The 22,067-nt window shown below is 38.3% G+C and overlaps 1 protein-coding gene across 1 annotated transcript; it reads left to right on the top strand.

Annotated features, from left to right (window-relative positions):
* The first annotated feature begins 214 nt into the window (after positions 1 to 214).
* On the top strand, positions 215 to 20,379 carry si:ch1073-456m8.1 (leucine-rich repeat flightless-interacting protein 2). The gene is made up of 6 exons (XM_017704760.2): positions 215 to 510; positions 9,329 to 9,409; positions 10,313 to 10,345; positions 10,822 to 10,983; positions 12,618 to 12,701; positions 15,621 to 20,379. Exons 1-6 carry the CDS (start codon positions 412 to 414, stop codon positions 16,176 to 16,178), a joined length of 1,017 nt encoding a protein of 338 aa, XP_017560249.1. The 5' UTR covers positions 215 to 411; the 3' UTR covers positions 16,179 to 20,379.
* The last annotated feature ends 1,688 nt before the right edge of the window (positions 20,380 to 22,067 follow it).

Here is a 22,067-nt window from a genome sequence, read left to right as displayed (position 1 = left end):
CTTGTGGCTGAATACAGTTGTGGCTGAATGCAATGAAATCCTCAAAGCAATGTTCCAGCATCTAGTGTAAAGCCTTCCCATATCAGTAGAGGCCGTTAACACCCTTCATTTCAGATGAAACCCTGGGGTCTATGAACTTCTGGTTGTGTAATAGTGTGTCTGGAGGGGAGGAGGGGAGACAGGAGGGGCTGACTGGTCTTCACGGAGCGCCTCCTCTCAGCAGCGCTGTGATCCAGCGATGTCTGGGCTGCCCGATAAGCTCCTCCTGCCTCCGGGCTGAAGTTGAGCCTCTACCACCGCCTCCCTTTCTGCCAAATACGAATCACGAAAGTGCTGGAAACGCTTTTTCGTCCTCACGTCTTCTCCTTATCTGCTGAAGCCGTAGTGCGGGCTGTTATTCCCGTCTCCACAATGCACTCGGAGACGGTGGAGAAAGCTGGTTCGCCCAGGAAACGGGTCCTCTCTCGGGGGATGAGCGAGGAAGAGTCGCTGCGACACATTATAAAAGAGGTGAGTTGAAAAGAGGAGGATATTTTCGAGGTCCATTCGTGTCCATTTCTCGGACGTCTTCGCTTTTCGTCAGCGGCTGATAAACGCGTTTCACGCAGGCTACGAAGCGGAACGTCTTTCTTTTGTGTGGGGATGTGATTGATGAAGATGATGAGGACTTTGTTTCAAATGCCCCGTTCCACCTTAAATGCGGCAGCAGTTCCATTCTGACACCAGAGGCATCAGAACGGCCCAATAATGTCTGGCTGCCCCATTTAAGGTGGAACGGGAAATTCGCATATTCAGTTTCAGACGCTCATTCTTTCTGTTCGGTTCGGACTAAGAAAATACAGTCAGTTCGATGCTGTTTTGTTCAAATATACACCTCGGTTGTCGTTTGTTTTGTATGGAAACCGAGACAAACCCTTACTCTTGCGTGTCCAGTACGTTAGCTAGCTAGCTAACCTACCTAACTACATAAGAAGACCTTCGTATCTGGGACTTTGAGATGTCATTGATCTTTCTGAGATGTATTCCCACAGATTTCCTGTGATTTACCCCAACACCACTCCCCACACAGCCTCTCCTTTAGTGGACAGAGTTACGTCGGCGTGATTAACTCGTGTTGCCACATATTTTCCAGGGAAATTTAACTATGCGTGTTAGAACGACCACTAGAGGGCGCACCGTTGGGTATTCTTTACTGTAGTCGTTTACTGTGTATGTTAAGATATATGTGTGTGTGTGTGTGTGTGTGTGTGTGTGTGTGTGTGTAAAATAATGTATTATACCTATATTATGCCATACATATACAGCACTGCTGTGCTAATTAATGCACTGCTAATCTTGGGGTGGGATAACATGGTGAAAAAAAAACAAAAACAAGGTAAGATGCCCCCCCCCCCTCATATTTATTATTTTCCCCCTGATCAGATGATAGGGCCTACTAATAAACTATATTGCTGTCCTGGAAAAGTAATTATATAATATTCAATTATATAAAAATGTCTTGTAGCTATGTAATAATGTCCATCCATCCCATCCATCCATTTTCTAAGCCGCTTCTCCGTCAGGGTCGCGGGGGGATGCTGGAGCCTATCCCAGCGGTCATCGGGCGGAATTATACAGCACTACTGGGCTAATAAATTCACTGCTAAATTTGGGGTGGGATTACAAGCCCCCCAGGGTAAGATGTGCCACCCATCAACACCCCCTTTATTTAGTCAAGTGATGGGGCCTACTGACAAACTAACCTGAATAACAATGGTTGCAAAGCACAGAAGACAAATTGAAGTGAAATTTGTTAGATCAATTATGAATAAATGTCATTATTAACCCTTTAACAAGCCATGGGCCTGTCGGCGGGCACATGTCTATAAACCAAGAATAGCTCCAGTAGGATGCGTTGAAGTCCCTGTAGTTACTGAATAATAAACCTTTATATGTAATAACCCTGGAATATTAAGGGGTGAATGATTATTATTTGACATAATAGAACAAATGTCAGCCTGTGTTAACTGTAGAAATGCTATAGAAGTTTAGGAACTGTTTATCCAGGCTGTTCTCAGAGTAAAAGACTGCGGTTATGAGAGTGTGGATTAGTAGAGCTTAGTCTGTTAGTCTGTTTTTACTTGATTTTAGAAGAGATGATCAGAGCACTGCGTTTTACATGTCTCATTAATATGAGCTGTGCTGAATTAGATTGATGTGTTTATGTTGTTTGTTTCAGTGTATTGGGGTCATGACTGGTTGGTGTGCAGTGGTGGATTTGCATTCGTTTCTGTTGTCTACTTCGCCTTGGGAACAATATGTCATTCTAGTTCTTGTCTGAGATAATATCCACGCTGATTATTCACATGACCACAGCCTGGGTGCCCTTATGATAAAGCACCACTGACTCATAAGTGCTCGACTCAGTGTTTAAAATGGCCACCATGTATTTTCAATGGGCTCTTTGAGGAAACTCAAGACTGGCTATTAAACGCTGCCATATCTGCAGAGCTGACTCGTCTGGTTTTGCAAGTGCTTATGACTCTGACACTTGACTGAGCTTGAAAAAATTCAACGCAAAAATATTTCTCCAAAGTCTCTAAAATGAAGGACAAAATGAACACTGAGGGCGGGTGAAACATCAGGATGCTGGAAGACATTGTTATAATACACATTATGTATCAACACGTAGTTTTTCTGAGATTTAGCAAGTTGGAATAGTTAAAAAGGTAGCATTAGTGTTACGTTTATAAAATGCCATCAAAAATGATGAGTACAGTCATTTTTATTCAACATTTTGCTCGCTGCACTGAACTAAATCCAATTAAACAGGACTAATTTTACTTTCTGATGAAACCTGCAGTCTAGTCAGAGTTTAGTGCTCATTGAAGAAAATGTGCAGAACAGTTTGACAGTTTTTCGAGGTTTAACAAGTCGTTGGGTGCAAAATTACTAGCCTTCAGTAACTCATGCAGCTTCAGCCCGAGAGGCAGGACTTTATTATGTTTGTTAACTCACTTCACTTCCAGGCCCAAAGTTTTATTACACATTTCTGTAACCTAAGAATAGCTCAGCCAGTTTGCATGGAAGTCCCTGTAGTTACTGAATAATAAGTCATAGCATGTAATAACCCTGGGATTTTAAGAGGTTAAAAAGGAATACTTTTTTGTACACAATCCTGGATCTGGCATTTTTCCAGTGTGTTTTCATGCACCTAATAATCCTATCATTATTGGATTTCATCGGTTATCTGATTGCTCAAGTGGTCATGCAAACAGCACACTCTGATTTTGTAGATCTGAAGTCCTAGAAATCTGATACAGAGGCTGAATTAGCGCTCAGTTATGGGGTTTTTCAGTGCATGTGAACCCTTACTCTGATTTCTTTCGTCTCTGTCAGCCTGGAAACAGCAATCAGCATTTAACGCAGCGCCCGTGAGACGCAACACAATACTTTAGAGAAATGGCGAAAGTTTCAGTTTTATGTTTACATCAGGTCTCATTCTGTGAGTTTCTTGGCTGGTTGCAAAGCAGAAATCTGACTTCCAACTGACTTTTAAAGATGCAGAGTTTCCCCATTATCTGAATACTCCAGTGCATGCCAAAGTATCGAACGGATTACTGACAAATTCTGATTTCCCAAGCACAGATAAATGCCCTCACTGTGGACATCCAGTGTATATATTTTTAGATATATAAATATTGATAAAAACTGGGACTACTACCCATATATATATATATATATATATATATTCCGGCCACGCAAGCTGATTGGTTGAGAAGCGTTCTAACCGTGCTGTTTTTTCGCCATAACATCACAGGTTTTTCACCTGCTGTTTATCACTCCGCTGAGGCGTTGCTAAGCAACCACTTTGATAGGAGACACTCAAGCCATTTAAAAGTTTTTACTTTTTTCTTTGCGCACAAACACTTTGCGCAAGCTGCTCGTTAAGGAATTATAACTTGTGGAAGGAACTTCTGACATTAAAACATATTAAATGACATGTTCAGGGCCCAGTTTATTTATTTCTCACTTCATTTATTTAACTGTTGCATAAAAGCAACAAAACACCCGAGCTTGTGTGTTATCACAGTAACATACTTCCTCTTTGCTCCCTCTGTTGCTTAATTATCATGCAGCTTCTGGTTGGGCTGTATCATGTTAAATCAGGTTCTGCTGATGCATTTCAGTAAATGTATGTGATGTCCGGAGGCGTCCAGGAGAAATCTGGAACCCAGACCTATGATCCTCTAACTAGGCCACAAAAATCCTTGTTACTTTTCACTGGATTTATATTTATTTCCATTAAATCACATGATACAGTGTTTTTACAGGTGTGTACACACACATTACCACAAAACAGTTTTAACTAGTGTGCTCAAGTGGCTAAGACTTTTGCACAGTCCTGCATAGCTCCTCCCTTTACAAGCCTTAAGGAATCCTTTTTTAAGGATGTGGGGTTACATATGTATATTAAAATGAGTAAAATGCGGATATCTTAGTGCAATAACCTCAATGCCCTTTAAACATTAAATATATATGTAATCAAATATTGGTTTGAAACATCAGTGGAGTCTGACTGACCGTCTAATGGGGCTCATTTTAAGCAATTAATTACCGATACTGACATCACTGTGTTTCGCTAGTGTCAACAGGAAAAAATAGACATGTTGCTTCCTTCCTTCAGCTTTTAGACAGATAGTCAAAGATGCACCTGCTTTGTAATGTGCTCAGATATTCTGCTCTGTAGCTACTTGAGGACAGGACTGTGGACTGTAGAAAGTTCTGTCTGGTTTTTATCCAGTTTTCTAAACACGGTGGAATTTTTCAGTGGGGTTAGTGGTCACGGGGGAGAAGACAATATTTTTTGTATTAAATATTTCTTTAGAAAGCAGATTATACACTTTCAATGCATGACACAATTATGTTTGTAAGGACAAGAGATCTTTTAATTTCTATATTGGATTTCTTGAACATTATTTTTGTGTCTTGTGTTTTGCAGAGGGAAAAAAATTTCTCATGTTCTTTAGAAATTTGACCAAAAACAATCATCAGAAACACAAACTCATTGAAAAAGAATGGAAACTGAATGTAAATAATAAAATAATTTGGCAGGTAACTAAGTAATTAACATCATAGTTTAACTTATGTGATTTAATGTTTAATGTGAGTTAAATGTATACTAATACAATAGCAGTAACTCTGGTATTCTGAGCGGTAATTTATGCCTTAAATGAATCGTTTGACCAAAAATCAAATTCTGTGTAGGTCTGCATAAGGTACTATGGCAGAACCCATTTCAGCGCTATATAGGCCTTGTTTTTCAAAGGTTCTTGGCAGAACCACATACAAAAAAATGTAATCATAAACAAAAACATTTAGCCCTCTAAATTAAATTAAATTAAATTAAACCCATTAACGCATACTGTTGTCAGGTTACATATGTAATCATAGCCTTTACTGAAGAACCTTTGAAGAACCTTTTTTTGTAAGAGATTTTAAGATACAGATTTTAGATAATGAACTAAAGCAGCTTTGGTTTTTTGTCTAGAGATTGAGATTATGTAGTTTTCTAGGATGGCCACTTATTGGCTACTTATTACTGTATAGACAATATATATCATCTAAACTGCTTATCTCTCTGGGTTGCGAGGGGGAAAAGCAACAATATAAACATTATAAATAATAAAACAAAAAAAACCTTTATACTGTAAAGATATTTTACCTGAATTGGACATGGAGTATTGATTATTCTGCACTTGAGAATCGCGATGAATTAGCAATATAAAGATTATAAATAGAAAAAAGCTAAAAAGTCTTTACACTGTAGAGATATTTTACACGTATTGCACATGGCATATGGAAAGGGTCTGTTTTAGTTCTGTTCTTGTATGTTAATAAGCTCTGTTCTGATTGGCTCCCTATACTGAGCCTCATTTACAAAGCTAGTCTAGAGTGAAACACTCCTCATAACTTCAGTGTGAATGGGCGGAGCTAAATTCCTGTAGGCTGAATATGTGTAACGTAAATGTGTTGGTTTTTTGTGACACAAAAGCAGTGGATTCAAACCAGGCGGATTTTGCAACGTAAAACATTAAAATGTTTTCAACAGACTGTTTTATTTAAAAAAAAAAAGGTGAAGAAAATGATGATTCCATGATATGGTCCCTTTAAATTATTTGGAAAGAAATAACACTTTATTGTAGGGTGCTTGTTATAAGGCTTTATGACACCTACATAAGCTTGTTATGACAACTGACGTAACCCTGCAAAAATGCTTATTAGTGCTTATTCCAGTAGGTTACATTTGCCAATGTTCATCAAAATATGCTAAAGTAGTCCTTATGACAGATGACACCTATTGAAATAAGCATTTATAAGCATTTCTGTAGGTTATGTCAGTTATGACAAGCTTATGTAGGTGTCATGTAGCGTAATAAACAGCACCCTACAGTAATGTTACCGAAATAACGTATGTGCTCCTAGTTTCTGTTTTCTAGCACCTTCTCTCTCTTTGTACTCAACAGGTTTTAGTGCCCATCCTACATGCTGTCATACTTATTCACATTAAGAACTCATTAACAGTAAGAACATATTTTACTGGTTTGTCAATGGACAGCCTGTTTCAGCTGGTCCGCTAAGCCCTCGCTCCACCTCCTCCTGTGCATTCCGGTTTATCTGTGTTAGAGAAACAGTTAAAGCTGAGGATTAGTGAAGCGAGTCAGTGTTTAGGCTCCACTTTCACTTTTGTATCCCAAAGTTCTCTGAGACGAGATGGAAGAACAGCAAAAGCTGTAGTGTTTACTGGTTAGAACAGCCAAACTGTGTTTTACTTGCAGTGGTAAAAAGGCCACCTCTCACGTTTAAACTTAAATAAATGATTAGTACTTTTTATTGCTTGGTATTGACAGAACATGCTGGTTTACTATTTTTTTGCAGACAAAGTCATTCACAGTGGTTTGATCCAAAGAATCACAAGAAATTGTGAGTACTAATTTAAAACCGTATAAGAAAACGATACAGATCCAATTAAAAGATAAATACCAGGAGATGCAGTGTTTTAATTAAGTGATAAATCTTAAATAAAACATTTTGGGGGGTTATTTTGCCCTAAATCACTCTGCATGCACCTCTCCAAAATGAACATATTTTAAAAATAGATTTTTGGCCGCAAACATTTGGAAAACAAAGCCCCAGGGATCAGGCTAGTTAGTTAGTTAGTTGCACTTTTAGGATAAAAATCATCACTTGCACTTTGCTGATGCCCAATGTCAAAGTCCCCTGATATCTCACACGAGTTATTAAGGGACAGCGTTTAACTGAAGTCAGTGGAGAGTTTTGTTTACTGAAAAGTGTGGGTGGATTCTGCTCCACCATAGCTGAGTTTTAGCTTTCGAGTCAGGGGAGGGTGGCATTGCTGGCTTTACAGGACTGGGGAGGTTATCTAGTCATGCAGCAGCAGTATTATGGAAAACCAGCAGAATGCATATAAATCTGGAGGAAGGTTTCTGCAGACGAATGCCTGACAGGGTGTGGTATCTCATTTGTTGACATAATGCCCCATCCTGTATGACATAGTTAACATTAGTGCCTGTGTTAACATTGGTGCATCAGTTAATGCCTGTTATGTCTTCTCTCATCTGGTAGTTTGAGAATGCAGCTGGATACTGATTACAGCAACAAAAGAAGAATGGAATGTAGATCTGAGGAAAATAAAGAATCAGTTATTTGAGCTGATTGCCTTTATTCAAGATGACTGGAATTGTTTCCCAGTTTGTTTTCCAGTTTTTACACAGTTCCAATTATATGTTTGTCACAACAGACAGAATGTGTTTGGTTGAGGCAAATGCATATGAATAAAAGAAAACAAAAACACATTTATTGCTAAAAGTCACTAGTCTAATGAAAACCTAACCTTTGTTTGTTTGTTTGATGGCTTTTAATGGCACCTATAGAGGGCAGCAGTGAGGAACATTTGTTTGTTTGATGTCTGTTAATAATGCGACCTGTCCAGGGTGTATCCTGCCTTTTGCCCAGTGACAGCTGGGATAGGCTCCAGCACCCCCCATGACCCAGAAGGAGAAGCGGCTTAGATGGTGTGTGTGTGTGTGTGTGTGACATTTCCTCACTACTAAATATTCCACAGTCAACTGTTAGTGGTATTACAACAAAGTGGAAGCGATTGGGAACGACAGCAACTCAGCCACGAAGTGGTAGGCCATGTAAAGTGACAGAGCGGGGTCAGCGGATGCTGAGGGGCATAGTGCGCAGAAGTCACCAACTTTCTGCAGAGACAATCGCTACAGACCTCCAAACTTAATGTGGCCTTCAGATTAGCTCAAGAACAGCATAGAGAGCTTCATGGAATGGGTTTCCATAGCCGAGCAGCTGCTGGAGATTTTAGACCAAGAGATTTTGGAAAATTTCATGCTCCCAATTTTGTGGGAACAGTTTGGGGATGGCCCCTTGACTGCGCGCAAGTGGACAAAGTAAGGTCCATAAAGACATGGATGAGCGAGTTTGGTGTGGAAGAACTTGTCTGGCCTGCACAGAGTCCTGACCTCAACCCAATAGAACAGCTTTGGGATGAATTAGAGCGGAGACTGTGAGCCGGGCCTTCTCGTCCAACATCAGTGCCTGACCTCACAAATGTGCTTCTGCAAGAATGGTCAAAAATTCCCATAAACACCCTCATAAACCTTGTGGAAAGCCTTCCCAGAAGAGCTGAAGCTGTTATAGCTGCGAAGGGTGGGCCGACATCATATTAAACCCTATGAATTGGATGTTGCTCAAGTTCATATGCGTGTGAAGCCAGTCGAGCGAATACTTTTGGCACTATAGTTTATATACATGTAAACACATGTACACAAAATCATATTCTGCTATAAAGAGCCAAGCAGGCTTTACACAATTATTACATTCATTATGCCTAATTGCAATTATTTAAGATGATCAGTTAATAATTCTGTCACAGACCTTACATTTCTGCAGCAAGCAGAATGTGAATGGGGAGCGTCAGGTGGAGGCACATAAATGCAAATAAAAGCAGGCATTCATTAAGACATCATCTGGGGGAGTATATTATGGTCTACCTTTTCAAATACATGTGGCAGGGTTTTGCATTACAAGCCAGTCCTCAAGACTCACCAGGCTGTATTTCTGCTTTAACAAACTCCGGCACTAAAGCACATCTCTTCCAGTGTTCAGTGTTTTTAATGGCATGGATCAGAAAAGCATCTGGTGGGCTTTAGGAGAACCACTGCATTAAGGCAGAACTGCAGCACTGCATTACATCTTGTTACCATTATTGTTGATACATGTTATCTTTCTGTCTTGATTATTTTGCTAGGCTGAGGAGACAAACAAGCGGCTATCACGCAGCGACAGCAGATACGGATCACTCAAAAGAGGAGAAACAAGAGAAAGCCAGGTAAAAAGTTCCATTATTTGATTAATGTCAGTTATTAGATATATTAGTGTTGTAATGGTGACAAAATCTTAATCATAGCTTTGTGTCCACTGACACTCTAGAGCTGTACTGGATTTTTTTACATATTTTAGCCAAATTAAGGCACACAGAGAAATCAGGGTATTTCTTGGTGCTAAATATGGCCCATCTAAGACCCAGAATCGAAATGAGGCCGATATGAGACATTACATTTTATGGCTGCTGTAAAAAGGGGCAAAGAAAAGAACAAGGAAACAAACTCCCGAATTTCCACAAATTACCAACAGGTTACCTTATAACAGAATGGAAAATCCAAACAGAGGAGCACAGAGCAGCGCTGACTCGACAAAAATTCAGCCCAGCTCTGAAATGACAGCAGAGTGTGAGTGCACACCCAGCTGATTCATGGAGCGGGCGTGTGCTCCAGTGGTTGAATCATAGATGTAAGGAAGGTAGATCAGTATGTAAGACCTGGAGAATCTAGCTGTAAAAAATGCACCATATGTCCAAAAGTATCAACACCTTGACTAATTAGTAAATTCAATTTTTTGGTGCACCAAATGGGAGAATGGGACTCTCTGGAGCACTTAGTCTAATGTGTAAGGTCACTATGCACAGTGACAAATGTGGGTTAGAGGGGTATAAAGCTCCCCAGCATTGGGCTGTGGAGCAAATTCTTACAGCAAAGTTTCAACATCTGGTGTAAAGCCTTTCCAGAAGAATAGTGGCTGTTACTGCAGCAAAGGAGGGCAAACTCACTAAACTCACCCCCTCCATTTCAGAAGAAACTTTAGTGTCTACAAACTTTTGGACATATTGTGTACATGTACGTATTTTATTGATGTTTCAATCTCAAGATTTGTTTGTGTGTTTTTCTTTTTTTAGAGTGAAGATGACCATGCAGAGCACCCAGAAATGGTATGATGTTTAACATTTTGATTTATCCTGAATCATTTTTAAATCATTGTTCAGCATGTTTAGGAAAGTGTGGTCCTTTGTCAACCAAAATCCTTCATTAAAAGAAATTACATGTTACAGATGGAACTCAATTCTGTGTGACGGCTGGAGTGCAGTCAGGAACCAAACCTGGGTTCTTCTAACTGTATTTTCCAACCACATTTATAATAACTTGACCAAAAACAGATAATTCTTGTTAATTCTAGCCATTTGTATGTATTTTAATGTTGTATAGTATTTGGGTGCCAAGACTTGGCACAGTACTGAACCCTCTTGGAGTATATGAAGCCCAGCACCAAACGTTTCCTGCCACAACTACTGACTACCAAGTGTCGTTGAAATCCTTAATATTCCATTTACAGAGGATGTCATTGCAAAAGCCATGAGTTTATTTACTACAGCGTGTTTCTTTTTGTTTGTGTTGTTTTCTTGTGCAGATGGAGCTCCAGGCAAACTATGAAGACTGCTTACAGGAACTGCAGGCCCTTGAGCTGCGGCAGGAGGTGTTGTTATTCCAGGTGGACTGCCTCCAGGATGCCCTCCAGGGAGCTGAGGAGATGCTTGCTGAAACACAAAGAGAAGCTCATGAAGCTGCCATGGTACAAACAGCAGCTACAGCGCACTGATACTGAGGCTTAAAGAGAAGAGCAGCTCCAGTCAGGAGATTCTCAGACATATAGAGTTATTATCATGTTGCTACACATTGAATTCACTTCAAGTGATAATTGTAATGAGATGATTACTTACATACTCGGTTACTTAATTAAACATATTCATAATCAGTTTATGTTCTGTAGGGACAGCCATTGAATATAACTTTTAACAATTGTTTTGATCCACGAAAAATCATAAAAACATGTCAGAAATGTAGAAGGTTGCATTTCTTTTCATAAAATTTTTCATCAGGTTTTTCAAATCATAAAATACCCCCTACTTGTAAACACACATGTGGCCTTGGTTGAAGGGCTAGAGTCTGCACACAATTTCTCGATTTATTTCGTTGAGCTACGAGTGAGAAATAATTAATGTAAAATTACTTTTAATATAGAATTGCTTTCATTATTGCCAGGGAGAACTGCAGCTACTCAGGCTCACCTTATTTAGTCTGTGCAAGTAACATAGGCAGATATTTATATAGGCAGAAAAAATTTGATGAAAACAAAAAGGTCTGAGAAAGAAGTTCTGTGACTAAAAACATGAAAACCTGTTGGCTCCTTCCAAAGCTCAGAAAAAGTCCTGCTAAAATAAGTAAACAACAGTAAGTAAATAACAAAATAAGTAAATAACAGTAACTCTTCCCATATAAATGCAGTGTTATTGTTTAGGAATCGTGAAGAGTCACGCAAAATGGACATTTTCTCATGTGAAAATAAAAACAGTGTTCTCTAGCTGCCCATATACATGCTAATAGCATTAGCATTCTAGCTCCATTAACACGGGGAGTGCTGTACGGGGAGCAACAGATGTCTGGTTACTCTGAATCGTGTGGAGAGTCAAACAGAATGTACATTTGCTCTTAAAAATAAGAGGAAAAGTACTCTTCTCTAGCTCCTAGCATATATGCTAATGTTGTTATTAATGATGGAGGTGTTTAGGCTGTTGGTTATTCTTTAGTCTAGTAGCAGGCAGCCTAGTTCTAGTCAAGAACATAAGTTACCAGCCACTTAGTTTAAGGAAAAACGGGTTCTTACTCAATCAATATACTCGGTGGTCCATGCGAGCAACATGGGAGCCAAAGATTATTCCATTAACAGCACAAGGGTTTTTTCGTGCCATGGCTCAGTGAAACAGAGCTCAGTTGTTGTGAGGTGGTCATAACTGTGCATTTATTGTGGAACGCAGCTCAGCCAATTCGATTTTAGGGCCAGATCTGTTTCATAATCGATGGTTAATGGTTTATAGGCTCACCTGCTACTTCTTGATGTGCTATAACAACAAAGGTGACCAGTCAGTCAGTCAGTCGGTCAGTCATTCAGTGACTTAGTCACAAAGTTCAGTTTTATTTATGCCCTATTTTTTTAGCGTTGTTGTTGAATATTACACAAGCAAAATGAGTATATATATATATATATATATATATATATATATATAGTAAAGGCCTTAAAGTGTGCTAAATTAAAATTAACCATGGATAACATACACACTCGCTTTCGTGTGCACTGTGGCAGATAAGTCTTACTCATGTGTAAATAAACTGTCTCTGTCTCTGTTTCTCTCTGTCTCTGATCTGCAGGAGCTGGAGCGAGAGAGGGAGCGGAGGAAGAAGCTGGAGGACACGGTTGCATTGCTAACGCAGGAGGTGGAGCGTTTAAAAGAGGTGAGAAAAGGCAGAGCTTACATAACCACACAGAGGGAAGCCTCCCACTCATGGCCTTGCAGCGGAGGCTGGTTTGCTTACATAACACTTTTGAAGGGGGATAAAATTAGATTTTTTTTTGCTTACCTTTTTCACAAAGTGAGATGTCTAAGCTGGCAGAGTTTCTGTCCAAGTTTCTGCCATGTTGTGCTTGTGTTATACTCAGGACAGTGATTAATCTGATTCTGATTTAGTCACAAAAGCAGAGCTGAACAATCTAATGGCGATTTTTCTGATCGATATTGTGAGGTCGATTTTAATTGTGATTATTTTCTAGCTCTGTTTTTTGTTTTTTGTTTCAGCACATCCCTTTTTTCTGGCTTGAGGCTTGAACGCTGTTCGTACTGCTCCAGACTCACAGTCAGCCATGGTTGTGTTGTCTGGTTCACAGTACATGAGTGATTAGTTGCTTCTGATTGGTCCAAGTCATCCACGGGCAGTTTTCAAGCTTCATGTTTTTAGGTTAAAACAATATTGTTAATAATTTCAGCTGCACTAAAAATTGCATTGATGCATAATTGATTAATCCTTCAGCCCTTAGATTCCTTTTGTAAGTTGGTGTATGATTGGCAGTTTATTAAGCGAATGATTAATATGTCTGCAGTGATGCACCAAAATGAAAATTCTTGGCTGAACAGAAAACAAAATTGGCTAAAAACTGAAAACCGATAAAAAAATGATAATAGATAAAAATACAAAATACAAAAAAATTGATCATTAATTCTCCTTTTTCCTCCCATTAAATTTATTTGTAAAGTCTTAAATTTGGCTCTGATTTTGGTTGTGACTCTTTATTTCCTACTGCTGAAAACCGAAATTAGCCTTTGGCTTCGGAAGTGTGTGCATCCCTAATTTTCTGCTTATGTTATGAGGACACAGTGTACTGTGCACATCCTGTGTAGAGCAATGAAGGAAACAGTATGGTGGAAAAATTGTCCTCTAGTCTTATGTAAGCACACTGCAAAAAACACCCAATGCAGTGCAGTATCAGAAGGTAATATCCAGCACTGGTTGTTCAGTGCACTGACTCCTTGCTGATTTTTTAGATTTTATCTCGTTTATTTAAAGGAAGACTAATTAGTTCTAACAGGCTTTGAGTGCTCTCTCGAACTTCTTGTCTGTTTAACAGCCCAGAGTAAATGTAATGGCTTTAGTCAACTATTGACATTATCGTGACATCAGATGGAAGAATTTAGCAAACATTCAAAGACTCCAGCTGATAAACAACCTGACAGTGAGCCAGCAGCTCAGAGATTGAGGATAGAGAAATACATGTCAACAAAAGCCAGTAAGCCGAGCTGAACTTCTCTAAAAGGTTGGGCTGGCTGAACTCTGTGAAGTACAATAGTGACATTATAACATGACACAAGTTCCTGTTTTATGTGTTAAACACAGACATCAGTTAAAAGTGTGAAGTTAAACCTCATCATGTAAAATGATTCCCTTTACAAGTTTTGTTTCTCGCTGAAAGTGATAGTTTGGCAAAAAAGGACTCTTAAACCCACACAGAGTCCAAAATGAATGCACTGATCATTTGAGCAAAATCATAGTTTATAAATGCTTGAACATTTTTTATATAAAAATAAAAAAAGATACGATCATTTCCTGAACACAGAACAGCATAGAACATTCAATTCAACTTCAATTCAACTTTATTGTCATTATACAATACAGGGTAGTACAGTATAACAAAACACTATCGGGCAGGTGTCGAACGTAGACAAGATGTGCATAGGCAAGTGTTATAGGTGTATTGGACGTATATTCAAGTGTATCAGGTGTATAGACAGAAATGTGCTGGTGAATTGCAGTACAGTACAGTAAATGCAGAAGTACTATTGGTAAAAAAGGAGATGTGATCTGTATATAAAGTGTACAGTGCAGGTACAGAGTAGCAGAATAATGTTCAGGTAACATCTTAAATAAACAGTAACAGTATAAATATATAAATATACTAGAAATAAGGCTTAGTCAGAGATGAGATGCACAGCATACAGTCCTCTGATCTAGTGGAGCTCAGTGTGTAGTGTGCTGGGTGATCAGGCTGATCAGTAACAGACTGTGGTGCTGTTGTTAAGCTCAGGTCGATGCTGCCGGTGTGACCAGTTTGACAGCTCGGGGATGTGAGGCTGGGATGGCTGGGATGTGTGGGGTCTGAGGATATGTTGACGGCTTCCCTCATTCTAACACTGCTGTTATATTTTAAAGAGCTTTTGAACTTTTTGAGACTAAGAGCTTTTTGAGTTATAGAAGTTTAAAAGAGTGCCAACAATGAATGAGCTGCTCTGCTCGCCAGCCAATCATCACTCAGTAGCAGTAATGATAACCAATCATCATTCAGTAGAAGTATTGCTAGCGTCCTGCTGCCCAAAACTCATTTGCTGTAGAAAAAAGGAAACATACAGGTGAGTGTTCTTAGTTTTTTTAGTGAAATACATCCTTCTACTTTTGGAAATTCAAGGAAAGTTCTGGGTTAGTGATTTGAAACTATTTTACCTTTTTGTTTTTAGCCATTTACTGCCATTCACCTTTATTTATTGAGGACTCGCTCAGGGATGCCTTCTGGCATTTTGCAGCCATGTTTTTAATATAACAAGGGACATAGGAAGAAGCCAGACTCCTCATAAACTGGCTCTTATTCTCCTCGCTACACATTCTCTGTTTCTGCATTTTCTTTTTTTACTTAGAGTAAGACTTTCACATCTATATACCAAACCACCAAGTCACATCTTAGCACATTTGACCAAGCACTAATATTTATTACATTGCATTGATGATTATATCTGACTGATATTTGATGACGTATTAATTATACATTGATGCACTGGTACATTCTTAGTAATATATTTCATTATAATCAATTTTGTTTCTTATCAACAGGAGAAAAACTCAGTTCCCCCTGACCCGGTCAAAAGCACAGCACAAGAAGAGAAAGAAGCTGTTGGAGCTGCTGAACAAGATGAAAATTCAATTAAAGAACTGCCTGTTAGCTTAGATGGGGTCTTGCAGTCGTCAGGCTCTGCAGGTGGACCTGCTGGATCATCTGGTCTACCTCTTCAAGAACAGAAAATCATGGGACTTCTGGCATCCTTTTTCAAGAACAGAAGACTTGACCCCAGCTCTTTAAAACAAGCTGGTCCCAGTTGGCTCCAGGGTTCTTCAGAAGGGACTTCAGTGGACCTGGAAAAGAAGGAGGTTGGATCTGATGGCTTAGTGCTGGAAGGGGAAGGTAGCCAAAAAGCTCCAGATGGTGAAGATAATGATGAGAGTAGTGGCTATGAAGATGCCCCATCGGAGTTCTCACCTGCTTCTACCCCAGAAGGGCCTCTAGAGGCAGGCCTGTTGGAAGATGAAGGAGTTAATGAAGAAGGTGAACTGAGGAACAGCAGTGATCCCAGGAGCCCAAAAGACCCATCAGAGTCCTGTGTTCTGTCTTAAAGAGCTCTTTCTTTTATGATACATTAGATACTGATCAGAGACCAGTTCACATATCATCTAAATGCCTGTTTTTCAAGAAGCTACACTCTTAAAAATGAATGTGCTAACAAGGGTTTTTTAGAGTGATGCCACAGAAGAACCACTTTTGGTTCTCTAAACTGCTTTTTCAGTGGATAGATCTTTAAAAATGAGATGTAAGAGTGTAAAGAACCTCCACATAATGTAAGGCTTCTAGTTTAAAATGAAGGATTTTTCCCAGAATCATATATCCAAGCCAAGAACAACGTAGGAACCTTTATTTTTAAGAGTGTAAGACATGTTTGTACATTTAGCATTACTGAATCTACCTTTGCACAAATGATAATCAAGTGAAATTAGTTGTTTGTGGTGGAAGTTTGTAGTTTAAATCATTTCTGTCTGCTTTAGTGATACACTGGTCCTGTTTTTCTGCCTTGACAGCAAATGTGACTGTCGTCCAGTTTCTTGATGCAATCCCAGCAGTGCTTTGTGTTTTCTCAGGAAAGATGTAAACTGTACTCTGCTGTTGGCCTGAGAGATGTCTTAATGTAGTCAGGCAAGATAATACTTTCTCCCTGCTTGAAACATGCACTGTGGTTAGGTTTATATCTCAAGATGTCTCAGTGTAATTTGAGTAGATTTTTATCCGTGGTGTTTTGAGAACATCTTAGACTTACTCCGCATGATTACAATGTATCTTTCCATTGTTAAGAGCTGTTTTCTAGTTAATGATTACAAAAGCCTTTTAATCTAAAATTAGTCCAAATATAGCTTGGTAAAATTAGCAATATAGTGCTGTGTTGCTTTACAGTAAGACAAGTCTTAAGAGTTTATGAATTGTTTAAAGCGCTACTATGTAAGTTTTGGGGATTTGGAGACCTCTCTGGTGGAAATGTGTAACTGAACTTGTGGAAGAACGTTTTGTACTCATTCCCTGAGTCTATGAATCTGATCGAGCACATTAGAGTATTCAAAGAGAACTCTTGGTGAGGGACGCATCTTACATAGTGTGGCTTTAAAAGGAGTTTATTAGCAGTTATTTATTAGATCATAAACACCATAAAAATTAAAAAGGCAACAGTGAGCTGTTCTGTCTATTTCAATATGAATATGTGATGAAGCTTACAAGTTGATCTGGGGTTTAACAGTATAGATGAACATGGGCTCATTATTTCAATAGCAACAACTCACTTTTGCCCTTTTTGTTTAGTTGTCAGAACTGCTGTGTTCCTTTCAATTGTACTCGTGATTTTATAAGTAATAACTGTTAATCAACTACAAACCTTTCATGAATCTTTTATAGGAGTACTCTTTCTGTAAAGTGGTACTGTTGTGTTGACTGTTTATGGCATTTGTAGTTTTGGGACCAAAAATCCATTTTTTTAGCCAAGTGAATGGTCAACATTTCAACAAGAACACAACTTGTTGGGTTCCCGAGTGGTAGAACCTGTCTGAGCATTGCCTTTATTTTTGGGAGTTCACAAGTTTGATTTTCGGTGATGCCACAGCCAAAGAAACTGTAATTGTCCACTCTCTGTCTCGGAGGATTGGGCCACTCTTCTCCCAACATCAATTAACATGATGCTAGTAGCTAATGGCTACTTTTGCCCTAGAAAATCTTGGACACCTGATTGCTTGATTTTTAGTGAATTCACTGGACAGGCAGCTGTGCTAAAATTCTCAGTTATCCTGTTCCAGCACTGCCTAGTGCCTGAACATTCAACCAACAGTGCACAAATTGTCCCTTCGCTAGGGGTAATCTGATCTAATTGATCTGATCTGATCTGCTGAGTGGTGTAGCACTGTGTGATAGGGGGAAGGTGGAATGACTATTTTAACTACATACAGGGAGAGAAAACTGGGTAAAACTACCCTAAAATAAAAAAAAAATCTTTAGCTGTTTTTTATACCAAACTAAATGTATATGTCTAAACACATCATGAAAGTGCAAAGTGAGTTTTGTTGCTGCTCATTATGAATAGATTGCCATTTATTCATTATTGATTACTTGCATACCTATAATGTTTACTTGCATATGTTACTGCATAAAGCTGACTAGTATTTCAATAAATGACTAGCAAATCAATAAATTGCAGGGAATTACATATCAGAAGCATTTGGGCTGGATATGATGTTAAGCAGATAATTATTATTCAAAATGTAGTTTAATTCTAGACGATTGAACACAATAGAATAGAACAGTAAATCCTTTGTCTGAGAATCAACACCTTCCAAATTTGAAACAACTTATTATCCGCTGTGTCCTTCAGAGCCATGTTTGCTCTTGGTGTCAACATGGGCTGTATTTGCTCTGCTGATCTGGGAGAGGCCTTGAGCTGTCTTTACATACACAGATAGCTGAGTTAAAAATACATCACCTTTAAAAATATTAGCTGTTTATGTAATGAAACTGAATGGCTTGTACTAATACTGCATTCGACTTCACTGGGAATTTGGAGCTTGGAATTACGCCATCTTTTGTGCGGTTGAGTGTTTTAAGCCACAAGCTTGCCAGCTAATATTAGTGAAATTGCAATTTTACAGTTTTTGTTATAGTTTTAACTAACCACTGTGTCTGTATGTTGATTGCTACATGTAAATCAGTAGACGTGGTACTTTATTACTGTTGACGATGTTAGCAGCCATGCTAATATGCTAAGTTGAGGTCAACTTACGGGTTGAGGACACCTTTCTGACTTTTGGATTGGGAATTCCCAGATAAGGGAAGATTTCTTTGGTTTTTCCTAGTTATGGTTGGAAATTCCGAGTTGCCAGCTTCAGGCGAATGCAGCATAAGTACAGTTAGAAGCATACGTATTGGGACAGAGAAGCAAAATGAGTCATTTTTTCTCATTCATGAAGATGGTATGTCGCAAAAGTAAAGAATAACAGCTTTCATTTCTAAGTAAAGTTTCTCATGCAGGCTAAAAACTGCTGGAACAGTGTTTTCTGTGTGTAGTCGCTCAGTTTCAGGATAAAAATTGGGACAAGAACATTTCAACCTAATCAAACTTAAAGCAGTGAAGTGTTTGGTTGTGTACCCCTCATAGAAACTGCCTCTTTATCTTGTTTTGAGCTACTCTGCCAAGCATTAAAGGGCCCGTATCGTAGAAAACCAGTGTTTACTTGCTGTGTTGAATGTTTTTGATGTTTGATGCAGTATGTAAACATTGTTAAAATATTGTTCACTCCTCAGTCCACACAGCCCACACATGTCTACATACTTGCTGAGTTGTATTTAAAACTTTCCCGTTCCTTCCGCTGAACTGTTTGGTTTGGAGTGTCATCTTGTTGAGTTATGAACTATTACCCAGTGCCTTTACAAGCCTTTTTTTGGACATGAGAAGTGAGCCAGTTCCAGTGGGAGCCATGCATACTCAGCCCACATGCGTAGGGTCATTTGGAGTATCTCTCTCCACATTCTTTAGCTTTCAGGTTTCTTCACTTCATCTGGCCATACAACATGTTCCAGGATTCCTCTGGTTCAGCTTTGCAGTTCTTCACAAATTCCCATCTATTCTTAGTGCTGAAGGGAGGTTGGCATCTAGCGGCGTATTGGCGGCATTGTTCCTCATGAAGTCTTCTGAATGGTAAATCATGACGACAACATTTTTTGGATGACAACAGTTTTTTTAGATGTGAAACTCTTCGTGGCCCTGGCTTGTAAATCACTCACTCACTCATGTTAAACGAGATTTGCCACAAGGGGGAGCTACTTGCTCTCTGGTAACTAGAGTAAAAACAACCTTGTGTTAGCAGAAATGTCTGTTGAGTGTTGCGGACACATTTCAGGACTCAAATTGGTTATTGAAATCACAAAAGCCAAAATTGGTTCAGAAAAAAAAATTGCAAATGAGGTATGACATGCTGGTGCTTCACATCTATATCATTTTGTTTCCTTGTTTTGTCCAGGGGTGGATTTCATCCAGGAGGATGTTCTTCACTGCCTAAAATGAATTTTCTGTTGTCAGTTGCTTTGGTTTTCCTTCATTTGACATTTCAGATTGCTTATTTCTGCAGTAGAATAGCTGTTTTATGTTGGATGTGCTGCACCCAGACCCCCTCCATGGTTTTTGGAAGCCCCACATGTGATTTAATTCAGGCGCAGGTGCCTGCTTTTATTGGCACATAATTAAGGCAAAATAGGATGCAAGTGAATTAAAAACTTGCTTTAAAAACAAAACCTTGTATTTATATTTGTGCTGTTTTTCTTTTTTTTTTACATAAACAAAAAAAAGTCAACTGTCCGTTATATAATTTTATAATGAACAGACCAAAAGAAAGTTTGACTTACAATAAAATCTTGTTGTTAACTGACATTAAAACAATTAAAAAGTGTTACTTTTACTAAATTTTGTTCCGATAGCAACATAAAGTGACATTTATGTGCAACATAAAGTGACATTATGGACTGCAAGACAAACACTACCCAAAAATAAAAGCTGACATTCTTTACTTTATCCTGATAATCCTTTGATCAATTATCACTAACATATAATAACCAATTTGCCTTTATGGTCCCTACATATGTTTCTTAATATAAATGTGTCTAATGTAGTGGTTAAAAGGGATTTTAAGTTTGCTGTATATAAGACGTGTCTTAAAGTCTTAAAGATGTATGCTGTTTTACATTCCATACATTCTTACTGTAATTGCTGAATCAATATTTGACACAGTGCTGTGGTCACTGTATAGTGCCACAAGCTTGACTTGTCTCATTGTAATGCTGGGTCCACACACATATTCACAGAGTGGCTGGGATTCCATGTAAACCTAAAGCTACACTTGCCTTTAAAATGCTGAGTACAAGTATGCTTGAGGTCTACGCAGAAAGATTTATGTTTAGTTTTTTTGTGATTTTTTTGCACGCACTTTCAGGAATTCCTGTTAGAGCTTCATTTCCTTACTATCATAATATCTTATATATGTTAAGTGATAATCTCCATCAGCCTGCATGGACCTTTAAGTATATCAGTTACATCTTTGTAAATGACAGTAAATTTAATGTGCTGGTTTTAATATGAACAGAGTGTGTATTTTGAAATGTGCTATTTTCAGAATAAATTTTGTACATTTCACATTGTTTCTGCTTTTTAAATATAATCATATATATATATATATATATATATATATGTATATATATATATATATGTATGTATATATATATATGTGTGTGTGTGTATATATATATATTTATATATACACCCAAATTGTCTGCCAACATTATATGTAGTGTGGATTAATAATGCTGCAGTTTTGTGCTAGTAGTTCTGTCATAATGAAAGAATTTATCACACAGTCATGCCTTATTTTGTGCAAACAGGATTATCAAGTGACCTTGGTGAAAATCCCTTAGTCCTTATTTGGCCCTCTTCATCTTGAGAGCTATTCACACCCACTCATAGGACAGGGGTACATGCAGAGCGTTCTTTTTATGTAATCAAATTTTTACCCTTAACATTATATATATATATATATATATATATATATATTTTTTTTTTTTTTTTTTTTTTTTTTTTTAACTCAAAAGTAGTGGTTTTTAGCACTGGTTTGGTGTGAAATGGTTCACTGTACTTGAGGAACTTACTGACTCATTGGTGGTGATGGGAACCAGGGGTCACCTTGTCTACAACACAAATATAGCCATTTTATTTACTATCCAAAACATATATATATATATATATATATATATATATATATATATATATATAGTTTTAGTTTATTATACTACCAGTGCATATATACACTTCACAATTAGAGATGTCTTCTCATTTTGTACTCATAAATATTGACACAAAATGATGTATATTAAGCAGGCATAAAGAAAAATATGTTTAAAAAATGAAATCAATAGTGAAAAAGTATTCAGAA

The sequence above is a fragment of the Pygocentrus nattereri genome, chromosome 21 (genome assembly GCF_015220715.1).
Source record: "Pygocentrus nattereri isolate fPygNat1 chromosome 21, fPygNat1.pri, whole genome shotgun sequence".
Classification (NCBI taxonomy): Eukaryota; Metazoa; Chordata; class Actinopteri; order Characiformes; family Serrasalmidae; genus Pygocentrus; species Pygocentrus nattereri.
The sequence above is the reverse complement of the archived record's forward strand: the minus strand, read 5'-3'. Positions and strand labels throughout refer to the sequence as shown.

What these genes read in the sequence shown, in the direction of transcription:
- si:ch1073-456m8.1 (XM_017704760.2), top strand. Translation starts at nt 412, where the DNA reads ATGCACTCGGAGACGGTGGAGAAAGCTGGTTCGCCCAGGAAACGGGTC. An exon ending in ATGCAGAGCACCCAGAAATG is followed by an intron (nt 10,346 to 10,821) that starts GTATGATGTTTA and finishes TTTCTTGTGCAG; the next exon opens with ATGGAGCTCCAGGCAAACTA. An exon ending in AAGCTCATGAAGCTGCCATG is followed by an intron (nt 10,984 to 12,617) that starts GTACAAACAGCA and finishes TCTGATCTGCAG; the next exon opens with GAGCTGGAGCGAGAGAGGGA.